This window comes from Trachymyrmex cornetzi, unplaced genomic scaffold, assembly GCF_001594075.2.
Source record: "Trachymyrmex cornetzi isolate Tcor2-1 unplaced genomic scaffold, Tcor1.1 scaffold147, whole genome shotgun sequence".
NCBI lineage: Eukaryota > Metazoa > Arthropoda > Insecta > Hymenoptera > Formicidae > Trachymyrmex > Trachymyrmex cornetzi.
In genome coordinates this window covers 5,234,177-5,260,649 of record NW_017296059.1, presented here as the reverse complement: position 1 = coordinate 5,260,649, position 26,473 = coordinate 5,234,177, and the positions used below count along the sequence as shown (strand labels likewise).

The 26,473-nt window shown below is 36.0% G+C and overlaps 2 protein-coding genes across 2 annotated transcripts in view; both read right to left on the bottom strand.

Moving 5' to 3' along the window:
• Nucleotides 1-26,473, bottom strand: part of LOC108757798 (nephrin) — a 412,797-nt gene that overhangs the window by 116,791 nt on the left and 269,533 nt on the right. The gene's annotated exons all lie outside the window — the stretch shown is intronic.
• On the bottom strand, nt 19,419-23,080 carry LOC108757800 (protein NPC2 homolog). Its single transcript, XM_018502390.1, has 3 exons — nt 22,926-23,080; nt 19,935-20,239; nt 19,419-19,604 (listed from the first exon to the last, which is right to left on the bottom strand). Exons 1-3 carry the CDS (start codon nt 23,002-23,004, stop codon nt 19,521-19,523), a joined length of 468 nt encoding a protein of 155 aa, XP_018357892.1. The 5' UTR covers nt 23,005-23,080; the 3' UTR covers nt 19,419-19,520.

Here is a 26,473-nt window from a genome sequence, read left to right as displayed (position 1 = left end):
ACTGTAATCATGGTTTACCACTATAGATTGCGAAAAATAAACGTCAGTAGCGTCGAAGAGGAACGACGAGTATCTCTCTCTCATTTCTATAATTATTAATTATAATAATATGGTCGTTATATTGTTCATTGATAATTTTATATTTATTTAATACTCTCTAAATCTGAATCAGTGGATAGTCATTAATTATTCAGTGGCACACTTGATACTAGATTAATCAGTGAAGTTCAACTGAAAAAAGAAGAATGTTTGAGCATTAGGTAATTAAAATACTGATATTTGCACGTTAATTTCAATCTTCCAATATAGCATATTTATTGAATTTATGCACTGAAACAAGGTTAGTTAGATTACATAATAAAGATTAGATAGGTTAGGGATTTCATTCACTGATTACCAGTGGCATATTTATTGGCATTGATATCAGTACAGATAATCCACTGATTCAGAATTAGAGAATACGTATTACATCTCGATAAAAATGTATTTTGTGCAGTTCAAAGTTGAGTTTAATTTAGTAATTTCTTTGTGTATATTTTTATAATAGCTACCGATATTCGTAAATGCACCTCACGTTCGTAATAGTATCGCCGGATGTTGGTAACTTGCGGATTCCCAGTGTACAAGCTTCCGCTGTCGGCGCAAAGTTTCTATTACTGCTTTCCACGATGAAACTTTGTTGCTCAAATTCGAAATGACAAAGTAGTGCCGTGCACACGGTGACGCGGCGATTTATCGGACGCCTCGGATACAATACAATACAGACACTGTAAAAAGTTTCCCTCGTACATATAAAACACAGATAAATAGCGATGTGCCAAAAAGAATGACGGTAAAACTGTAAAATTGAATAAAGGCTATATATAAATATAGCTCGATAGCAAGAAATTCTATACTCGAGAAAGCTTTTTCAAAATTCTTAATAAAGTAATATATTTTTTGTACACAATATCGCATATACGCGAAACAGGCTTTTATTTGTGGTCTTCGGTGACTTTTATACAAAACAATTGCGACGCAAAGCCATTCCGCGAAATAGAAATTGCCTTTCTGCAGAGAGCTCTCGTGCCGTGAAATTGTTTGCACGTAAAGAATGAAACTTAAATGATTCTTTTCTGGCAGTCGTGGATATTTGCGTTGTCCTCGATTTAAATGCGATTTCTCGGAGGAATCGGACGGGGGATATCCGGCAGTAAATTGAAATATTTAATATTCCGCTTCGAAAGCGTTGATTGCGAGTAAATGCAGGCGTTGATCGCGACGTTAAAACTTTTACGTGCTATCTGTTACAAAGGGAAAAGCGGAAGCTACGTGAATGTAACGTGAGTGGTACGCACCATGTAATCAGTCGCGCTTCAATTGAACACCGTTTCGTCGTTGGGACAATTCGCACCTAGTTTTCGAGATCTGATATAAAAGCGCTAAAGCTGAAAATCTATTAGTAGGAAACAATTATGAAGCGCCGTCTCTGCTTTCGCGAATCGCAAAGGCTTTGCCAGCAAAAGCTTTAAGCCTCGGTTATGTTAGATAACTCCGCACGCACGTCGACCGGCGTATAAAAGTGGAAAGTAAAAGCAGACGAAAAGAATGGAGGATGGTGGAAGGCGCGTGCACGCGAAATACACAGACGCCACCCTTGCTGATATACGGAAATATGCTGAATATTTTCCGAAGATATGTCGGATATCCTTGGATTTATACAATTCCACGTCAGTTATTGCCTTTAAGGGTGGCGCGATATTTTATTGTACAGCGGAGTTCTCAGAAAAAGAGGAAAGTGGCTTATCCATCCGCGCGAGCTCCTTAGTCTTTTATTTTGCAACCCGTCACTCGACATTCGTGAAATAAGTGCCGGGAATTTAGTCCTTATAATGTCGAAGCGAAAAGAGAGAGAGAGAGAGAGAGAGAGAGAGAGAGAGAGAGAGAGAGAGAATCGATAAAGGGAATTATCTCATCTTTTGACACGTTCAATCTAGTTGCCGCGGTCTCGTAATTGCGTGGAAATGAAGGTCTGTTAAATTAAATTCAGCGCACAATAGAATTTTATAGTACTTCGAGAGTTGTCTGGAATTATTAATCCGCTGAATCCGGTAGAGGAAAAAAGTAACGCGTGAATTTGCGAAATGTCCGTGTTCATGCAGAAGTCGATGCAAACACGCACACACTCATGTGTTTAGCAGGCTTTCTCATGATATGAATCGCTCTCTGCAAAGTTTCATTATATATATTTTATATATAGTATATCATATGTGTGTGTGTGTATATATATAAATATGTATCTGTAACTTCCGCAAAAGTTCTGAGCGCGCCTCTCTCACTGTAATGTGCGAGAAAAAACCACTGCGCCATTCTCATTTATACGCTTTCTATTACGGAAACTCGTATTTCAATATTGCGTAATATTGGACTCAATTGAACATGTTCAATTTTGCTCCAAAAATTCTCCAATGATTCGTGTAATAATCCTTTCACAGCATCTACGCACAAAATTTTTCCAAACATTATTTCCATTGATTTTGGAGTCTGTGCATCGCGGAATCAATAAGTTTCAATGTTCCCTTTTAATAATTTATAAAAATCTTTTCAACCAGACGCTTAATTCCTTTAATTTTACAAATGCAAAATCGAAACACACAAATAAGGCATTAGCATTTCAGTGGAGTCTGCAGTAACAGTCAGAGATATACTGGGAGGTTTCTATTACGAGAACTCTATTTCAATATTGCGCAATATCGCTGAATTAGAATGTGCAATTCTTGCCCCCAGATGATATTTTCCAATAACTCTTCTAATAATATTTTTATAGGTGTATCTAAGCGTAAAATTTTCCTACAAATTATTTCCATTGATTTCGGAGTCTGTGCATCGCGGTTTCAACGATCCGTTTTAATAATTAATCCATAAAAATCTTTCGAATCACAGACTTTCCTTCGGTTCTACAAAAGCAAAATCGAAACATACAAAGTGTCAAAATTTTCAGTGGAGTTTTGAAAGTTTAAATACGTAGCGATAGTTATATACAGAAATACCGGGAGCGTCGCGTCAGAAAGTTTTGCGTCAGAAATTCTTATCAGTCTGCGTGCCACGGAGGAACGGCGTGTCATTAATATAACACATATTTTTGCATGCTACCCGTAGATTCGGTAATATTATGCGCGGTCGCTCGAATATTCAACGGCGGTCGCGTCGTTGCGGCGTGGCTACAGCTATGCATATCGGATACGTTATAGATCGTAGACAAGCCGCGCGTTGGTGAAGAGGCATGGGTGCACGGTGTTCAATTCGTAGGATAGTTAAGGGCACTGACGTAACTACTGCGGCTAATGAGGCATAAACAACCGGGGGTGCTAGGTGGCAGAGACCGCGCGTACGATGGTAACCACCATCCCCTAAACATTTCTCTCTCTCTCGGTCGGCTGTTCGCTTCACCCACCTGCCATCTACTCCCCTGCCTCCTGAGCCTAACCGGCTATCCTCGTCTATTTTAGTGGCCGTCTATAGTTTAGTCACTGTTCTCGTAAACTAATAATATCGGCGCCGCAGAACGGTCCTTCCGTGCGGTCAGCCTCGAATTTATGGTCGCTGATCCCCAAGCCGGATCGCGCTCACGCTTGTTCCATCCGCCCGGGATCGTCCTTCTGGATCGTTCCGGTAAAACATCCACGGTTTACGGTTCGCCACGTCTCAACTGCGAAGACCGAACAACGTGTTCGCGCGAACCATTTCGGCTTTTCTACGAGCCTCTCGAAAAGTCCTTTATTGTATGTTTCGGAGGCTGAGAAGATAACGGAAGAGTAACCTTCCCGTAGTTCTGTTTGGTCGGTATCAACTGGGTTAATGCTATTCTATTTCTAAACAATTGTGAAATATTATCGAACTAAACTTCGCTGGCCGAGATAAATTTTTAATACAAATATGATACTCATAGAGGAAAGAGAAAAGTGACAAAGCGAAATAATTGATGGCTTGCTGCAATAATAGACTGACCCATAACGAATATGTGATATTGGTAGAAATAGAGAGAGAGAGAGATATTCTATAAAAAGTTTGGCCAAAGCAGATCAGTCTTTTGATTGGTCGTTATTTATCTATTCAGTATATTATTCAGATAATTTCGTATATTTTTGGAAAATCAGAGAAAGCGAGAGAAAGAAGGAAAGAATGAGATAGATAGCTATCTATCTGTTTTTATCCACTTTGATCAAACTCTTATTATAAGATCTTTAGAAATATATAAGACAGAGTCTTCCTTTGTTTGTCTCAAAAGCTAACTTACTGTTATTGTTGTTATATTTATAAAGTGATTTTTTTTTTCTGTCACTCAACAATGTAACCACCATATAGGTATACAAAGAAATTTTATTTCTCTTATAATATTCTTTATACATCATCTACAATTCGTAAGAAACTTTTCGAACATGTACCAAAACATGAGAAAGTTTTGTAAACATGTTCAAATAAATATTTTTCCCATCATTTTAACTTTACAGTTTATTTTCTCCGTTTTTACAAAATGTAGGTTAGTCCATTTGTTTCAACAAATTCTTCAATTAAAAATATAAAAGAATTAGAACGAAACAATGAGTCAGTTAAGTAATTAATTAACTCGAAAGCTAATGTACGTGTAAAAATGCACGCGCAATCCATACGTTTTGTGACGTCTGCCTAGCTGGCCCCCCCCCCCAATCCCCAAATTTTTTTTTGCGGATTTTGAGAGCACATAAATAGCGTATTATTATATAATTTATTCATTAAGATTTGGTTAAATGTGGGGGCCAACTAGGCAGATGTCTTTTTGTGTCGTATAGATACAACAACGCATATTCAATGCACGAAAAACGGCGTTAACATTCAGAATTATATTCGCGTCTCGAAGCGCCGAAAAGTGACATCAATCTTATTTTGTGCAAGTTCGCTAGGTCACGCAGCACTGCTGTATTTTTATTTAGATTAATACTCCTTTTTTTCGCCGGGCGATCCCAATCGCCCGGTCATTCTTATGGCATGCGACACGCAACAAGTTCGCGTGAAGTGAGCTTAATCTCGGCTGAAACGCGGGTTGAGCGATGAGTTCACATCAAAAATTATTTTCTTACGCAAAATTGCACACAATATCATGTTATTTCTTAAGTATCTACCTTTTAATTTTTAAATATATTTCTTATTCTTGAGAGTATAATATATACTGATTGTTAATTCTCAATTAACACACAATAATTTTCTGGTCCTTTTTATTTCACACGATGGGTCATTTCCATTATGTATTGTCCCAGATTAATTTTCATCGCTTTTTAACAAATATACAAAAATTATTAACTGATTTTTACATTTTTAACATCTTAAGAAAATATTTATAATATCGTGTATTTTTTAAAATGTATATAAATAGATAATTAATTACTTGATGCACTTAGTTTTTAAAAAAAATGTCCAGAACACGAATGATCCAATTGTGTATATTAAGGATTACTTATTTTGCCATAAATTTTAAAGAATAGAGGAAAGTGAAATAATTGAAGAGCTTGCTGCAAAAATGGGATTAAATGGGCTAAACCACAATGTAGCCGAATATGTAATATTAATAGAAATGAATAAGAGTGACTGTATTGACAATTTTTTTATTTGTTCCAAAAATTGGACTAACCCATTGTTATCGCTGCTGTGTAAATACAGTGATTTGTATTTTTTCTATCACTAAGCAGTGTAACCAATTTTACAATAATAATATCGTGAGTACACGTGGTAGTACAGCGTACAAAATCCACTGAAAAATAGATTCAAATCACTAAATTACACGTATAAAGCAATTGCACAAATATTGTAACATTTAAAGGAAAATATAATGGAGAAAATTGCAGGTTTGTTAAAAGATTCAAAAGATAATATCCCAACTCGAACTGCCATATATATATAGAGGCATCACAGTTTCCGTCGTTTGAATGCATATGCATTTGTCATTTAGAGGAAGATGAATTATTCAAGGCAACCTATTTTCCCTACAACGAATAACTTCTGACTAACTCTGTATCTTTAAGTAATCCTAGATTTCTAATGTCGACGTGAGAAAATCTGAGTCGCACTTCAATCTATCAAAATAGCTAGAAAAGAAAATTACCGTTTTCGACGTTCGCCGAGTGTCTTTTAAAAGCGTATCCTCGGATTTAATGTCAGTCATTACCGCGTACCGGTACGATCATTCCGCGTTAATTTCCGAGAACATCGCCAGTTACGGCCATTACTCTCTGTAAGAAATCCTTCAGGGGATTTTTACTGTTCCCCCTGGAAGACGGACGGGTAGACGACCGATAAGCTTCTCGCCGACACCGCCGGTGATAATTACGTAGCATGAGTTGCCCGGTTTTGTTTACTACACGGAAAACGAGCGTGGAAAACGGGAAGGAAGATGAGCTTTCCTTGAACGAGCGACGAGAATGAAAGAAAGTAAGAGCGTGAGATCGGCGGGCAGGTAATTCTAACGGGGTTTAAGAGGGTCGTTCTTAAAGCTCGTCCAACCGATCCAAGGATCGGCGACTGCGGGGTTGTACGATCGCTAAGAAGAACGAAAAGGAGAGGAAGAAACGAGAGAAAGTGGAAAGAGGACGTAAAGAGAAGGCGGAAGGACCGTTTCCGCGGGGAGAGAGAGAGAGAGAGAGAGAGAGAGAGCGCAACGAGGAGCTACTTCTTCGCGTTTCAAAGTAATTTCGTTAAACGCTCGTGGAAGCTCGCTTGCGAGAGAGGAAGAACGCTCCCGTTGTTTAAACGTATAGCCTTCACCCGAACAGTTGAGAGGGTGGAACACTCGCCGGCACTTCGAGCACGGCGGAGGCGACGAAACGAGGTAGAAATCGATCGTCTCGTCGTCCTCGTTGTCGTCACATCGCCCACGAGGCCGGGGATATGAGAGACATCATCTCTCTCTCTCATTGCGTCGTGACATATTTGCCACTCGTCTGTAAAATACGGCTAAATCGCCGCGGAATTTAAACGGCCGCCATCAAAGCTGTATTGAACAATGGTTTCACGGATCATCGAGCGTTGATGACACAGCAGTAAAGCGCTCGTTTGAAAACGAGACGACGAGTTTGCTGTATTGCTTGACAATATAAAGGGAGAAGCATCATTCATAATATTATTCATTATTAATATTATCATAATTATCGCACGAAGAGGAAAAGCGGGAATAAATTTTTCGGTCCATTAGATAACGCAATCACGCGATTTCTTTTGAACGCTCTCTTAAGAATACCATTTAAAAAAATTGTATTTTTTTTTTTCATTATACTATGGCATTTATTCTCCCTTTCTAAAGGTTTTAAAGGTTAATTGACTAGCATTTACTCGCTAATTACGCTATTAACTACGCCATTAAAGTCAGCATACATTAGTACCAAAAATTACATTAATTCTAGCGAGTGAAGAGAAATGTGTAAAATTTTGCTCCGGTATTCGCGTTGCGAGAAACATGAAACAATTAATTCCGCCAATAGACGATTAAATATACTACCGCTGGAACTTTCATCTAGCGCGAAATCTGAACAATTTAACGTGCTATAAAACCTACATTTAAAGTCTATTAAAATTGGTAGTTAATGGAATTTTGTTTTCAAATTACATTGGTACAATTCGAACATGGGGGGGGGGGGGAGTGTCGTGCTAACTTCATGGTTACTCAAAAATTGTCATTATTTTTTTTATATTAATAGAATATCGTACGATATTCTATTAATATAAAAAAAATGACAATAGCACTTTTCATAGTTCTACAGTTCTTTATCGAAATAAAAGAGTTCCGTATTTTTTATACTAAAAAAAATCAAAATTAAAAAAGCAGCAGCCGGAATTCTATTTAACCTTCCAGCACCACCACCCCGAAATTTTCCATCATAGTTTACACTCTGGGCCGTTGAGGGAAATAGCATATATTTTTTATAGTTTCGGAGTATATAAAAATCTAAAAAAATTCTTGTACACTTATGAAACTTTGAACAATATGTTTTTAACAAAAACTGGACTTTATTTTTTTACGTATTGAAATCTGAGTAAAAATTTTGAAAAAAACGTGATATCGACTGTGCCTGAAAAGGCACAAAGTGATGCTGGAAGATTAAAAATGATTGCAGAGCAAAGAATTCTGTAACTAAGGAGAAATGTCGCAGGAATTGCGATAAATTATCAGCACGACACTTATTCCAAATACCGTGATGTCTTCTATACTTGCGCATATACGAGCGCGTATATTTCATACTTCATATAAGGGTCCACTATCTTTCACACCGTGATCGACACAATTGCTGTATATTCATATCGAGCGATGCTCGCATCTCCATGTTAAAGGCCGGCAAACAGCATGGGAAACTCAACAAAGTTCAACACTGACAGCGTCCTTTATTCGCCAATAATCATTATTGAGAGGCTCACGGATCAATTAATTCCCGCCTTCCGTGGCGGTTTACCAATCTAGTAGCTGAACTATGAGTTCATGTAAACGTCGCCGCTTATGCGCACGAGAGCCGGCCTCGAACCTCGATTCCATCCCATTCGACCAATAACTACCTCCGTAGAATTTCATTAGGCCGTAGATAGGCGTTTTCCGCGTGTTAGCCTCGTCGGATTCGCGTAAATCTACTCGTACCCCGCTTCGCATAATCCTCGTGGCAGAAAATGAAAACTCTTGATTTAAAAAATGCATCGATTGCTTATTTAAGTCTGTTCGCGTTACTTGCACTTTTTGTGCACTAGGTATCTTTTTTTTTCTTCCTCTTCAGTACCCAAATATATATTTGTTTCACTTGAAATGCAGAAATTGTTTAGAATTTCAAGCGAAGGCCATAAACAACAAATTTCATTTAACAAAAGGTCTATTCGCGTTGCTTCAAACAACGATCCGATTCACGCTTACAATGCTCATTTGTCCTTTTATTGATAAACAATAAGGATAAAATTGTTCAAAAAAGGAAAGAAACTATTTTTTAACTTAACAGAAAAAATTATTGACTAATCAAATAATATTGGCAAAAAAGAATATACTTTTAGAAAATAACCAAATATTATATTATTTTTGTTATTTTCATTTCACAACCCTTAAAAATCCATCCTTTTTGATGGTTTTGATACTTACAAAATTATAACAAATCCGAAATAATTCATCAGACGTGACATAACAGGAAATACTACCAACAGTTTATATTTACCTTGATAAAATGACTAAATTAAAAAATAAAATCATTTATTATTGTTTAAAATGACTAAATTCAAAATAAAACAATTTCTTCTTCAAGCTTCAATTATCAAAACTGTCCAACCCTAAATGTTCTCTGAAGAAGATTCTTATTTATCAAGATGATACACAACTCAAAATTGTATCACTCTTGTACAAGGTATTGTGATCTCTTGAAAATATTAGAAACGACACAAGTGTTATTTGGCGGACGGACTGTGAAATTAAATGAACTTTTGATGACTTATAGAGTAATCTTTATCTAACTCATTCATGACAATAACTCGAAGATCATATTTTTTAGTTGTGTCAAGTAAGAGAACGTAATGATTCAAGCATCGCAGCGTCGGACAACAGACTATATTGCCTCAGAAAGTAATCGCGCAAGTGGGAAGTGACAGCGAAAATCAGGAATGTCTGAAATGTGTGTATTGTCGCGTCTCTGAACTGAGAATGTCATATAAACGCGACAGCACGGTGTGCTCTGCTATTATGACTTCTCGCATATCCAACGCGCAGATCGATTCACCGTTTCCAGATTTCGCGACGCGCATGTTCCATGTAATAACAAACATGTTCAACACATCACATTACACACAAAATCACATCTGCTATTTATCGTTCATATTTCTTCGTGACAGATTTTCGATGTCTAATGCCTTATTCATATTTCGTATCGAGCACTTGCCTCCGCCGAATGAGACCAAAAGCAATCTGCTTCGTTTTATTTGTACGACCCATTATGCATATCATCGACGTGTCAATAAATTTCACGAATCGTGACGACCGTCGGGAATTGACATCCGGCAAGCGCGGGGTAAATCGTTAGAAATTTATTCACGCGGTGAGGTCTCGGCCAACCCCCGACTCGAAGTTATTCCCGGCGGCATGGCTAAAGCCGACGCGTAAAATTCACGCCATCCTTTACATAACTGGATTCAATCGGAAGGCGTTTTCCTCGTGAACGCGACTTTGCGAATGCACATCGATGAGGTTCTTCCCCGCTCGCTCCGGGTTTGAAGGGAGCTGCAGCTTGGGCGCGAGAAGGTGGGTCTTACGCATTGGAGAGAAGCGGAATGAATGTAGATTCAATGCGCTCTCGCGCGTATTCCCGCGACATTCTACTTGCCTTCCGTTCGCGAAAAGCCAAGTCGAACGTAAAGCGCGTTGCGCGCGCGTATCCACAGAAAAGCTTCGCGGCTTGAAAACCGCTTTAACATAATGGTAAGAGATTAATTACTACCACCCCATGGAGTGTGTTCTATGACAATCGCTTTTTAGACCGCCACACCGCACGCGGACGAGTCGATAAATTATTTACGGTTAGACGGCAGAATCTGCGAGCTAGAATCGCGCGCTTCCGCGTTACGAAGAATCGATTCACGGGAAAGCTTTCAAATATAAATTTAATCGAGATATACGTTTTATTTCGGCAATTCGTATCGTTCGAACAAAAATTGATTTGGCTCAAAACGATAGTTTGATGACGAAACAAATTCTGTCCCGTACGATACGAAGATTCTTGCGCTGGAAGCAGCTAATAGAAAACATTACCCCGAGCAATGTCCGTGAAATTACAATATAATATAAATCACTTTAAAAAAGAGCTTTTATTCCAAAAATGTCAAAAATGGATTTTCTCTGCATGTGATGCTTTTTATTTATAGATATATATGTGTATAATAGTAAATGTATGAATTATATATATACGCATATAATATATATTCGAATATAGAAAGATTTCTATATTTTCCAGCTGGTACAAAAGTAATAATAAAATAGAATATTAATAAAATAACAAAAAATCAGGGCGATGAGAGCCAGCGTGGTAGTTAATACGCAATCTTAAATCTTTATTCCAAGAAATAGAATCTTTATTTCAAAAAATAGAAAATAGTACGTTTCAGTTCACTTTGGAACCATCCTCAGCAATACAATTTCAAAATATTAATCCCTTCATGTCCAAGAAAAAATCAGATTAACAGATTTGATGTTGTAATCTATAATTCGAAACATTAAAACAATTATCTTATAAATATTTCGAAACCATTCTGTCCAAGTTACAAAATTAACATTAAAAAAACTGGTGACTCACTCCAAAACAGAAGGAATTCGTCTCGACATTGAATCAAAACCAATTAAAATTTATAATCACTAAAGAGTATCAAGTTAAAAAATGTTGATCGCAGCTTGAACGAAATATGAGAGAGAGACTAATACATTTAGTATAATAAGAAAAACATGTCAGGTCAATACGGAAAATAAAAAGAAAAAAGAACAATGTCAATACATGAACAATAATTTGTATAAAGCGACAAAATGTAACTATTTAATCTGATGGTGATTTTTTCTTGGACATGAAGGGATTGATATTTTGAAATTGTATTGCTGAGGATGGTTCCAAAGTGAACTAAAACGTACTATTTTCTATTTTTTGGAATAAAGATTTAAGATTGTGTATTACCACGCTGACTCTCATTCGCCCTGATTTTTTTGGATTTTTTGTTGTTGAATTTGGGAGAGTCCATAAGAAGATTACATTATTACTATTAGTAATAAAATATTCTCTTGAAGAAAAATTGTAATGATAGCCTGTTGAATGTCTTTTGTGTTTTCTGAAAAATTACGGCTGGATTGTTCCACCTTTCAATAACCTTCAGTTCTCTCTTATTCTTTTACTCTTTTGTTTATTCATTAGATAAATTATCATAGTTTATCCAAAGATGAAACATTGGCCCTAAGAATATAGGAACATACGTTCTAAGATGAGAATTCATCTTAGATCAAGATGTGTATTCGGTTTTATCTCTCTCGCGTACAAAACTGAACAAAAACGAATACTGTTTAAGATTTGCTTCATTATTTTCGCAAGATAGTAAGTATAAATAAGCAGCAAACATAAAGATCTGCCTTGCTGTATCGTTCGGATACGTCGAGGTGGGACTATTTCAATTTCATATTTCTCCAGATATCGCGAATTTAACAGACGGAAACATTATTTGTATTTCCCCAGGGTTCTGAGCATTATCCCGCTTTCCTCGACACGTATTCCCATACACGTACACGCGCGTGTATAACGCGTGTGTTTGCGATACGGACGAAAACTATGATGCTAGCCGTAAGAAAGTTATGAGGCTTAGATGCAAGCTTGTAACGCGCGTGAGTTTACGCCCGTAACAAGCTTACAAATGCCGACACTTGATGTTCATGCGAAATCGGGCAGATAATTGATCCTTAGAACGAAGTTTCTCGAATGTTGCAAGAATGGACAAATAAGATTTATTTTACGGACCTAAACTCTAAAAAGCTCACTTCAGATGATTTATTGTATAATTCATCAGATTTTAAACTGTGATTCTATTTATGATTTCAAATGCTGCATATTTTGTATGTGTATATATGCATTTATGGAGAATCAGAGAATTACGGAGAATTAAGGTGTACATACATTACGTAATATACATTTTATATATGCGTATATTTCTCTGATTCTTCCACATATAAAGTAATTATAAAAAATGTAAAATATTACACATCAAATAATTTCTATGCTTAATACGTTTCACGTTATAAACAAAGTTTTAGCTTCAGTTCAATTAAATGATGAATTATGGAATATCTCAAATGGGCTTACCTCCGAAAATTTCATTCGGATATAATTCGTTAATTATAATTTGTTTAAAATTTCCATTCACGTATTACATCTATGAGCGCTCGGTTCTCATTTAAGAGTAGAAATTTAACATAACGTATGTTGATTCGACTGCCACTCACTTCGCTGAAAGGCACTTATGTTCATATGAAATATTATTTCACGCTTCTTGTCTTGCTTTATGGGAAGATACAGACGTTCCACGAACAAAAGCGTCGGACGGATGGGCCGCCAATATTTTCAGTAGTAACACTCGATGTCTGGAACATCGGGTTGAAGCGGCAAGAGCGGAAAGAAAAACCATGCGAGGTACGGTATATAAGAGTCGACGAGAGATCGGCGTTCTAGGGTGAATGGTCAAAGAAGAAGTACGAAGTAGAAAGACACGTGAAAGATGATACGCCCAGAGAGGTGGAATATATATATATATATATATATATATATATATATATACATTCTACCTATATTTGATACCGCTGTCATGCCGTATGGCGTGCGGCAGACACGGTTGATTTATTCAACCGGAAATGGAACTAGAGTGACCGTCGCATACTCAACGCTACGTTCCCCTGTTGCTGTCCCCGAAAATACGTGAGAACGATAATTGTGAGTCATTCCTCTGACATGACGTGAAACTGAGGAGCGAACTAACAAAGTTCTACAATTAACAAGTGCTTGCAAACAATCTCACTTTGAGATTCGATTCTTTTCTTTCTTGCGGCGGAGCTAAGTTTCGCGTCGAATAACGTAGACATCCGGAAATAAGATCGATCGTTCTAGGAGTTCTGGAATTATTTGATACGAAGATTTATCGGTTGTTCGCACTGGCTAATGTTATTTATACGATCAAACGTCTTTACGATTCATTCTTATGTAAGATTAATCTTAATAGACTATAACACTAATTGGATATTTTTGATATTAGAGTAGATTTTGTTCAATGTGTAGAAGCAACTGCAAAAAAAGCTTTACCTGTCTTGATCTGAATATATATATTTTCCTATTATTTACTTTTGGAGTACGATAATACTGTCAACGCGAAAATACGATAGTAAGCCGCACGGGACTCGTCAGTTGTTTGTTGCGACTACTCGTAAAACTCGATTTGATGAAGTTCTCGTGTAAAAACGCTGTTTAGGTTTTCCCGTTAATGGCAGCAGCCATAGTGCATTGTCCAGGCTAGTGTGGAATGGAATATTAATGGAACACCTGCTGTCTCTCTTTGCCGAGAGTAAGTTCGCCACATATTTTCTACACGTAGGAGAGTGCTTTTAAAAGTGCTGGAGAAGGCTCTCTGTTTGTTTGATAATAAGAGAAAAGCTTCAATTCTTCCTCGTCTCTCCCTTATCCCCGCTCAAACCCCCCTATTTCCGCTATCGTTCACATGGTCCCCGCTGTCTGTGCGGGCGAAGATTAATCGTGTAACAACACCTGGCACTTAATCGGTCTGCTTGCGGAAAATCCCATCCTCTCGCAAGTAGTAGTAGTTACACTCTTGTCAGACACGGGGCTCACCTCGCCGCTATCGACAAAGCTTCCATTGTCCCAGTTAGGTCAGAATTACTGATGTGTCGTTCTACGGATAGAGAGCGGAAGGTACAGCGCGCGTATAGCAGATTTAGCTGCCACACAATTCGCAGGGACAAAAGACTGCATTTATAGCCTAATTGACAGTACAGTTTATTGAGTAAACTTCCCAAGTTAATCGAAGTTCATGTCGCTCAACCAATAAAACAACTATAGCGTCGTTCATAATTAGACGAGAATTTCCAATACGTTTTATAAACGACACAAATTGAATTCCGCATTGTTGCAAACATAGCCACAAAATACGGCTGTATGGTTACATTTTTTATAACTTTTCATTTTCAATCGACAAACGTGACGTCAATTGCTAATCAATTTATAAGTCGCTCAATTTGAAATACAAATTATGAAGTTAATTAGCATATTCGATAATGTGAGATGAGTACATTTTTGAACTCGATTCTGTAGCTTTTGGCTGCTTGGTGTCACGGGACGCTAATGCTTTAAGTAAATCTTTAAGTAGGTAAGTGACTATAGCACTCTATATAAGCATAGTTATGTTAAAAACCTTATTATGGAAGAGGGAAATAAAAAGAATTGCCCAGAAGTCTTAAAGTTCATTATTTTCACATTCCTCTACTTCATATAAATAATGTAAATTTAATTCTATAATACTATTACAAAATAGAAGTTTAAAAAATTAAATTTGTTTAGAATGTTCTGAGCATCCCACTTACCTATTTAAAGGCTAAAAATTAACAGGTAACTGTGACTGAATAGATAATCTGCACCGCATAAGAATTGAGGTGATCTAGTTAAGGCGGGCACTTATAGCACGGAATTCTCGATGAAGAGATCGCGTACCGTACGGAATCAGAATACGAGCCGAGGATCGCATTTCCACTGTGCACGATTCCGGGATGAAGATAAAAAGAAAAGGAAAAAAACATCAACGTCCTAGAAAGCCGTACAGTCGTTTCCCTGGCAGCCGCGCACCCAATAATCGTCTCCGCCGGCAGTGATCATAACAGTTACGTCGCGCGCGAGATCGTCTCTATTTTCGCCGAGCCGAGTATAACATTATTATATAAGAATGCGGCTACGGGAAAAGCCGGGAGACCGTCATCGATATGAACGACACACGTGTTGCGAGCGATATTTTTCGAATAAATCTGCAATGAGTTTTCCGTACGGAAGGTTTAATCCGTATTTATACATTCGATGTTCTCGCCATCTATTCGTTATTTATTGTTCACGTTGTAATATCCGAAGCAACGCTTTAAAATCAGATAAATGGATATTTCTCGATAAGGGGAAAGATAAGAATTTTCTTTCTAGATTCAGTCGGATTTTTCAATAAAAAGCGAAATTTGAGAGAGAGAGAAACGAAAAATGAAGCTGGAATGGAAATCTTCTGGTGAAATTTTCCACGAGCAGATTCCCACCATCCAGGTACCCGCCATTTCCGCTTTCGAAACTCTTTCGAAAGCGTGCGGCTTATCCCCCGCGATTATCCGCCATTTCCATGTTCCTTTTCGGTTTTACTTGAGAGACGAGGAAATTAGAGATCTTTAAGTAAGAGACTTGGACACCGTTTAGACAACTTCGGATTGGTCCACTATATTTTTCAGGATCTGCTTAAGCTAAAATGAGATAGATGCCTAAGTTGGAATGAGATGCGTGGAAGAAGGTCCTGAAAAATATGGTGGATCAACGTACGGTGTCCGATCTCTTACTTGAAGATTTCTAGAGGGAACGCGTCGCGTAGCGCTGCTCGAATTCACATTTCACACGTTATAATCTTTAATTAAAGCAAGTTTTCCGCCGCGCATAATGCGAGGTCATTAGACGTCGTCAGATGCTACCGCGGGTTGCCATCATCGTATCCCGCCACCATCCGGTTTCCCGTCTCTTGGCCTGCCGTTTTGTCTGTTTTCCTCGAACTAACCGCGAAAGCATTTAAACGAGTGGTGGTCGTCGTTAAAAATTACAAGCTGCGATATCTTACGATGTTCTCAGCGTATCGCTCCTTGATATGCAACTGCCATTAACCTATTTCATGTACCGTCTCACAGCCTCGTCGGGCATCTTTTGGAAGCAGCCGATTGCATGAGTTCGTCTTCATTACGCGTGGAACAGCACAACAGATGTCGATAATTATTCCTTCAAGAAAAGGCTGAAGTATCTAAAAATGATCAAATATATTAGTTAAAACTGCGATATTTGTATATGAGATGCTGATTGAAAGTTTCCATAGTCAAAACTATAAAAAATGGAGATTTATCTGTAGCAACATTTTAAAGTTGCTACTTTGGGTCTAATCATTTTAACCGAACTGAAAATTAAATACTTTTATCTTCAGTTTTGGTAAGTGCGCTTATATACTTTTATGCATAGAATAATGAGATAAATTAAAATAATATAAAAAAAATACCTAGTTACTTCTAAAAAAATTATACAATATGCATATTACATTTTTTAAAAATAACTATATATTTTTTTTACATTAATTGATAAATAATAATGTAGGATAGGCACAATTGGTTGTTAGAATATCAAAACTTTTTGTTGCACTGCTTAAAATTCTTCCGCAATTATTTTGATGGTCCAACAAAATTATTTTCAGATCTGTATCTATATAGCAACATTTTTAGATACTTTACTTTAAAATTGTTCTTTCATCTTTTAATTTTTTTTTCGAGGACATAGCTCCATAAAAAGATAGCATTATAATAGATGAGTTTCTTTTGCATCTGTTTATGACAAAATAATAATTGAAACAATACATGTAAAGCGTTATATAAACTCGATTAAATAAAACCGAAGATGCAGTTGTTTGTGCTGTATTATATCATTGACGTCGATCCTCTTAGTTGTCGACGTAGAGCTTATTCACTCGCTCGTTCAATGTGTACATAACTGTATCTTATTGCGAACAATCTTGATTCTCGTCAGTATCACTGTACATTTCGATACAAGTTCAGGTAACCAAGAGCGATTTCACTGCTGCAGCAAGTAATTCTGCGATCCGACCGAACGTTTCTGTTTCGCATTCGAGGCGGATTCGACATCCGCCACCGTTGAACATCCGCTTACGTTTCCCGAACGACGCTGCATCTCCATTACGGATGGTACCGTTCGTTTCCCCGTTCTCGTTTCACCTCTCTGCGGATACGCCACTCGTCATGCTCCTCGTCGACGTCGCGATGTACTCTTGACGCACCGCACTCGTGCTCACGAATGCAGGCTTTCTCGCGATCGTCCGGGAAACGAGCGTCCTCGTTGACGTCATCCTAGTTGTCGTCGTCGTCAACATCGAAAAAGGAAGAAAAGAAGGAGACTCCAAAGAACCTAACCGAGCTGAGGAGCGGATGAAGGCGCGGTAATGGAGGATGTTTGCGAGCACGATGGGGTTGGTAGTTAGGGCGGATGGATAAAGGAGTTTTATTATGTCTGAGGAAGAGTCACGCGAGTGCTCCGTAACGGAGGATATACCCGTGAGGCGACGACAAAAAGCAGATGGGTGGTTCTCTATGTCCGAGAACGAGTCACGAAGACGCACGCGGACAAGTCTGCGCGAGTCGCACGATATAAAAGGTTTTATTGTGTCTCCATGGGCGAGTCGCGTGAGAGATGGCTAAGAGACCTACCTACGCACATAGTTTCATCGTAGAGATAAAGCCTTTATTCGCTTATTGTTTGACGGGTGCGGCGCGAAATCGTCGTGGACGAGATTAAAGGCACGTTCTTCGCTATCTCGACCCATTTACGAATCTTTACAACTCCGTCCCCTGTTTTCCGCAAATATACGTCTGAATTTTTAAATACAGATTTTACTTTAAGGAATTCAGAATTACAAAATATATTATAAAACGTCTCCGGTTTATAATATCATAACGAATTTATCTTTTTCAAAAAGATAAAAAAAGATGCTAAGTATGCGTGCTGCTCCCAAAAAAAAAATCGTTACATAAATTATTATATGCACTTGTATGTGTGCTCCTTGAAGAAAAAAATGACTTCTATTCCAAACCTATTTTTCAAACTATGAAAGTAATATATAATTTTTTTCAAAAAATATGTGAAATCTTTAAATTGTTCCAATTATAAACAGAAAATACATTTCGTTGAAATACTAATGTTATATAACTACTTTTAAACAAAAATACCTAAAAATAAGAGCATCTAGTTGAAATAAAAAAAATTTAATACAAAAAAACTTGACGCCGCTAGCAAACTTGGCTTGGTTTGCGGCGCTTAATGTTTTTACTCTAAAATTTCTTTATTTCAACTAGATGCTCTTATTTTCATGTATTTTTCAACGAAATGTATTTTCTGTTTATAATTGGCGCAATTTAAAAATATGATTAACTTAGGTTAACTGTTATACTCATATGCTTATGTGAAGCATGCTCGTTATTACGATATTATCGATGATCAACCAAATCAAAGTTCGTTAATTATTCTCAACTAAAATATCCATTACTTGAATTGTTGCTTATCGTAAAAGTATTTATAATAATATAATATACCTATAATTATAATACTTATTATTATTTAATTATTGGTGAAAGTTACTCATATTGTATAGTCTACATGATTAGTCGCTCGCTTACAAGAAACTTCAAATATTTAACAATTGTCAATTATGGAGGTATTTAAAAATTTAATGTTGCTAATAATTAGTTTAATAAATTTTCTCATTGATAATTTGTCTATAAAAGTGTCTGCGTTAATTCAGGCAATTTTATCTTTAGTAATTTTATCTCTGACAAAAATATTATTAAAATTTAATGTGAGAAAATACCCTTGCATTTTTGCCATATATCCCACCCATTATCTATACATAGCAAAAATGCAAGATTTCAAAAATTTATTTTTTAATACGAAAACTAAATATTTCGGATTTCTAATATTTTTTTCATATAGTAGTAGACAGTATAAAGTTTTTACTGATATAGTTCGTTTATTTCAAACATAGTAAATAATACTTAATAAATTAAGTTTTTGATAGGTGCGGCGTATATACCGGAGTTACCCTATCAGCCAATTACATAAACTCACATTGACTACGTGTACTAGAACTTTAATTGTAATATGCCGAAATCAACAAAACGAAGCATTTTATTTTGTAATTTTCGCTGGTACTTCGAAGCAAATAACTATATCATTTCCTTCTCGCAATGCGTAACGTACGATTAGTGGAACCTGTAAGCAAAGTTATAACAAACATTTACGGCAACAGATTGAAATCAAGTTACGAAAGAAACAAATGGCGCATAACTAAAAAGAAGATATATATTATCATTGTTAAGTTATTCTTAAACCGATATCAGATTAGAGATTGGATTGGAATTTGACCAATTACAATAAAGTTACCTAATTCGATGTTTTTTCTAATTGATTAAATTCCAATTTAATCTCAAATTAACGTTGTATATTATATGTGTTTATTATACATATATATTTAATTATAGATAAATATGCGCAATTATGACTCTTCTTTTAAATTATTAAATTTGAGCAGATCAAGATTACCTTGGGATATATTCGCAAAATAGAGAAACTGTTTTCGTATACATATTCTTTGCCTTTCTGCAAGGGACAATCGGCTTTGCTACCATCAACATTGTAAATATTATTACAGGCATTTGTTCCATCAACTCCTACAAACGGTAGAGATTTATTAAAAAGAAGCGCCGATACGTCATTAATCAAATTCTGAATATCTCTGTTAGGCACGAGTTGTATTCGTATATAGATAGTCGATCCCTGTTTTAACAGACATTCAGGTTTGTCGCAGTCGGATATACTGATTTGATTGGCATCTTCGAACGGGTCACCTAAAATCATAAATCGTAAATCGTAAATAATTTGAACAATGTGGGTATAATTTGTGTTTGTTGTGTCTTCACACAGCTCGATTTCGAATTATTTGATTACGTAAAAATCATAAACACACACACACATTAATTAAACCACGTGATTATTTTATTTATAAAAGCTAATTTAAATTAATATTAAAGTACTTTGCATAAAATTTATATAAAATTTATATTTATATAAATAAATTTGATTATTAACAGACTGTGTAACTTATTTATTTTTATTTCTATTATTACTTTATCATATTACATTATACGTATTTTTGAAATTACGTATTTGAAATTTCAGTGAAATGTGTTTCAAAACTTATAATTTCGGCGAAATGTTACACAAATTTCAGTAAAATTTTTCCACCAGGGTCTTTGTAATCTTCTGTAAGAATGTGATAATTAAAAAATTATTCAGGAAACAAATTCTATAATTTAAATAAATCATCAAATACTTGCATTAATATATTTACTATTGCTGCAATATTTTTCACATAAATGTTTAATTTTTAACACACAATGCATCATAGAAGGCGTGGTTTAGAAATTTGACGGTCAAACCGATAAGCCATGCCAAAATCGCACGGGTTTCGAGCGAATTTCGCACGGTGAAGTGGGGTACTTTATGCGTACTGCGCTCGTGCGGCTATCGTAAAAAAAGCGCTGATACGACCATAGCACGCATCATATTCTTTTTTTAGCGATTCTCGTGCCATGATTGCACGACTTCATGCATAAACAGATTGAACGATGGTGCTATTAGCGCATTGAAATAGGCCACACGATAGTAGTATCGACTGTCCGTGTCAAAATCGTAACAGATTTCTATCCGTGTAATAATTAGGAGTCATTAAGTGCAGCATTATTATCTGACGATAAAGTTACGATAACACTAATTGTAATTTCTGCCACGAGCTTTAGAAGCAATCTTCGATATAATCATTCAATGTTTCACTCGTATGATAATCTTAAATAATCTGCCTGACTTTTTAAAGACAAAATTCTACTTCAGCAATTTACCATATGATTACGAATAATACACATTCCTGTTGATAAATACTTGTACGATCCTTGAAAAAATAACAAAACGAAATTACGCCCAATATTATATAGTATACAATATGTCACAAGAAGAATTTTAAATATCGAAAATATACCAAATCCCTCATTTACATCAGAATAGTCTAAAATATGTGAAGTATAAAATTTTGCCAATATATTTTATGGAAAAATTGTGCAAGCATATGTAAAATTTATTTCATTACAAGTTACATATTAATTAAGAGTTAAACATTGGAAAAACATTTCAATATTTAAATAAAAAAGATATTGTACAAATACGTTTATTACTCGAACATGAATCAGTAGCGAAATCTAAAAATGCACTTATCAAGTAAAAACGAGATGTGTAATTTAGAAATTAAAAAATGCCTATTACGGTCGAAGCTGGATCTTCATTGCTTTAAATAATTCAATCTTGAATTACTAATATACACTATATATGTACTTGCATATATACTATATTGTAGTCTTTTCAAACTGCGCGCCGAATTGTTTTTCCGGACTATAAACGCAATTAAAACTACTGTAGTAATCGCGAATTAAATTGATAAGCAATTTAATAATTTAATGCTATCATCAAGCATCATATTATAAAGATGTTAATATGTTGAAACTGTTAATAAATTTATTGCGAAAAATGTTACCTCGGTCAGAACTTGAATCCAGATCTCTTGTATTCCGCACGAGCGTCCTAAGTCATTAGACCACCGAGGCCATTTAATATATAATTTAGCTTGGAATGCATGTACAATATGTACATGTGTCTATTGATAAGATATATTCTTTAAATATATTTTAGTTTGCCTTGAGAATGAACTATGACCAAACATTCTTTTATTTTTTTTTTTTTTTCAACTTTTATCTCTATGTCCGTAAGAATTTTCATTAAATACATTAATTATCCTAAAGATAAACTATGTTTAATTTTCGATGAAGTTTTAAAAATAAAGAATTATTTGTTCTTCTTGGAAACGTAGAATAAAAACGTTCACATACTTATAGAGACATAACATTTTTAAGAATGCAAATAGAAAAATAAATCGATAAACTTTGATCAAACGTTTTAGAATATTCGGTATAATAAAATTTTGACGCAATGCAACACCGAGAAAGTTTCATGAGAGCACTTAATGATATCGACAAATCTTTTCACGTAAAGTGAAGCAGTTTTAATTTTAAAATAAATATCTTAGATCTGTAACTTTTCCAGTGACATCAAAAGACGATCATAGCTCTCAATACATTATATAAAAGCAAATACAATAATTATTTCTGCAAACCTTTTATATAACGCTTTATCTAAAAATTCTTTCTTATGCATGTTTGAAATAAAAATATTATTGTTGCTCATTTAATTATTTTAGTTATAATCCAGCAAATTTTCGTTTGTCTCAACTCGGTATGTATATTTATATAACGGTGCTACGTGAATAAATAAGTCCACTTACAAAAGTATAGGAAAAGCAATGAAATATTATGTTACAGAAATGGTTCGCGCATTTTAAACGTGATTTATTAAAAACTAAAAGCTCTTTTAATAGGTTAATGTATTTTTTTAAATAATATTTATGTTTTTGTTCAATAATTAACTTACCAGAATCACATTGATTAACTACCGTGGCACTGGCAAGCACAATGAGCGCCGCGGAAACGAGAATCATTTCCCTCAGCATCTCGTGCGCTGAGAGTGTTTCTACTTTTCCGTTCAAGAAACTTCGTCAGAGTGCTGTGGGTCTGATCAGACTCAATTCCGGCTCTCGACTGATGACTAACTCGAACGCGGTGACAGGTGCCTATATCGTTGCGCCGTATGTGAAACTCCTGCTTATGTATGGATTCATACAGCGCACAACATTCAACTTACGTTCGATATAGAATTTGTTTCTTGGAGATAAAAATGTTGCTAATTAGAACCGAATTATCTTATTGGATATCATACCGTCGTACATCAGGTATCGCGTGAGTCCAGCAGGTATCCTCATTAAGGAAGAAGATAAGAAAATAAAGTATCAAAGTTTGCATATTGACTGTTAAAAAGTATATGTTTTCAAAGACTCCGCGGAGGTTCTTGTAAATTTATATTTATCTATAATTATAATCAAAGACTTAATAATCAAAGGAATTGATAAAAAAAAATGAAAACACAGTTAAAATAGCATAATCTTACACATAAGTCCCATGGCAAATAGATTAATTGTAAGTGAGTCAGCTTATTATTAATAAAGAATCTATTAAAATTAGTAATAAGGTAACCGGACCCAATTTGGACTCCCTAAGTTTTGAGAATATTTTTAATTTTTTTCCTTAACAAAATGTATACCCAATGTGAATAGCGTATATATTCTCCCTTTTTCATACAAAAATATTAAAAATACAGAAACTAAAGTGATCCAACGAATATGAGAAGAATAATCGACTATGATTGGTCAATTTTCTACGACTTAAAACCCTACAACTCATATATATTACAAAATAAAATTGAAATCTAATAAAGATTGATTGATTGATTTTCTTATGCGCTACGCATTAGGCGTTATGCAATTTTTCTGCAGCCATTACGATAACGATATATTTTCACGAAGCGATGCCACGAATGACAGCGATCTAGCTTTCTATCGATATATCGATACAACACTAGCGAAACCGTAGGTAAATAGTATCACAATAGGCGAATGCTGCTATCTGCCGTTTAAAATATGAAACGGACATTTCCGAGGGCGGTGATGATGACGTATCTTAAAAAAAAATTGACATTTCGGACTTCGCATCGAGATATCTCCGTTTGTACACTGAAAAAAAATATAGTCAATTCCAATAAATATTTAGTTGAATACATTCCAACTAGATATTTTTTAAATATAAAGATATATTTATTTAATACAAGAAATGTTAATTTGATTTAACAATCATTTTTTTATTAAATAAATATTTATTTACTGTAAGTAAATATTTAGTTGGCAGTATTGAACTAAATATTTATTAAAATTGACTATATTTTTTTCTCAGTGTAAGGCACGTAGACAATAAAAACACTTTAATTATATAATTTAAACCCGAATTGTCCATTGAGACACTACTCAGAATCGATCAACTTCTGAGTATTCTCAATGATCCGATAATCTCGGATGCTCGCAACTCGTCGACTCGCGTAAAGACACGGGACGGTCTCGCGTTAGCTACACTTGACGCAAGACATTACCGTATCTTTTGATACGATCCATTATTAAATCGTTTTTAAGTTTTTAATATAGAAGTTTATAATACGCTTTTATAATATGGAAAAATTGGTTAAAGTATCTAAAAATGTAAGTAGATACAGATCTGAAAATAATTTTGTTGGACTATCAAAATAATTACATAGGAAACTCAAGTATGAGCAAAAAACTTTTAGCAACCCATTTAAGCGTTCTACATAATTATTTTAGTCTAACAAAGTTATATTTTCAGATTACATTCATCTATATCTAGTTAAATTTCTAGATATTTTACCAAAACCGTCTTTTCCGTGTAAAAATAATTACACAACAATAAAATACGAATATAAAGTGTCCGTCACTTAACTCGTGCGATCGAAGAAAAGAATGTATATATAATATCATTCCGCATTCATGCCGATTTCTCGAATTTATTAAATGGTATTACTTATTGTCTAACTTTATCGTTTCATTTCACATACGTCTCGATTTCTTCTTAACCGTGATACTCTGACGTATCGTGTTTCCGCTATGCGATCTCACGTAATTTCTCGTGGATATCCGAAAAGTATCACAGCAGTATCATCGCCAAGCCGTTCCGCGGCATCGATTGATTCGACCTATCTACCTGCGCCGTCCGCACAACGTCGCATCCATCACCCCTTCGGGGTCCATAAATAAATTACAGTCGCGTGACATTTACCGGCTACACATCCGGCGCGCTCTTTCTTCGTTCTCGCTCTCCCGGTCTCTTTCGACATGGTCCGAGTATAAAGGGGACTTCTTCACCTACGTTCGTACGACGAAAACGTGACGCGGCACGCGTTCGCTCAAAGAGTTTTCCCATGGACGTGAACGCTGATGTAAGGAACAAAATAAAGGGCGAAACAGAAAGATGGAGGAAGAAAGAAGGAAAGAGAGAGGGAGAGAGAGAGAGAGGAAGACTTGTGGGAAAACATGTGGGAAAGCCGGAAAACTGGAACCAACGAAATCGTGCTCCTTAAGTTTCCTTTCGTAGCATTGCCGAGCATTCACCCTTTTGACCGGTCATCCGATAAGGAGATCCCAGCGTTCGTTTTTAGTCGGGGACGAGCGTGGTCTCTGGAGTACCCAGTTGAACCGCTCGCGGAAACCGCTGCGACCGCAAGCGAAAAAACAAATGACTCCGCGATATTTCCTGCGGAAATCCTAATAGAAGCAGAAAGCGTGTTCCTTGCGATTTAGTTTACTTAGAGAATGTCGCACGCGATTTAGTATTGTTGTGATTTACAGTTCAAGCATATGCGAGAAATCTTGCAGTAGAAGAATTGTAATAGAAAAAGAAAGAAACAATCTTGACACATTGCGGAAAAAAGTTAAAGATTGAGTTTTATTTACATGAAAGTTCATGAAAAAATGAAGGCGATACCAGACGGATAAGGAACCATAGGGACTATTTTCTACATTTAATCGGAAATAACAGAACTGCTGCAGAGAGATACATTTTCTTTTATAAATAGTTTTTATTTGCCATTTTACCGTTTTATTCAATTAGACTATTTCGAGATATTCTATTTTTGCGACGCTTCAAACGAGGACGAGACCATCTTATACAAACCTGCATTTGAGGTGAGATATAAATAACTTAACAGATACTGCGGAAAGATACGCGAGAAACTGCAGTTAAATGGCGGGTAGTAAAAACCGAATGACGTCAGACAATCGGAAAGATGCGCGTGCGATCCTAAAACAATACGGTTATTTATTGCGAATGGTAGCGGATGCGTCTGCGGTGTATACGCGAAGAAATATATGGCTCGCCTTTATCGGGGACGTTTATAAGCCCGGATTATAGCCAGGGAGAAATTGGCCCCTGCAACCTGACCCGAGTTACACGCGTGTTTTTGATCGACTACTTTAAGATGGCCATCCCTCAAGAGATGGACGGCCACCTGCGACAGAGATAAAA

Excerpts from the sequence above, each read along its gene's own strand:
- LOC108757800 (XM_018502390.1), bottom strand. The coding sequence starts at position 23,004 with ATGCTGAGGGAAATGATTCTCGTTTCCGCGGCGCTCATTGTGCTTGCC. Across the intron at positions 20,240-22,925 it reads AGTTAATCAATGTGATTCTG|GTGACCCGTTCGAAGATGCC; the intron begins GTAAGTTAATTA and ends TTATGATTTTAG. Across the intron at positions 19,605-19,934 it reads TTTTGCGAATATATCCCAAG|GTTCCACTAATCGTACGTTA; the intron begins GTAATCTTGATC and ends CTTTGCTTACAG.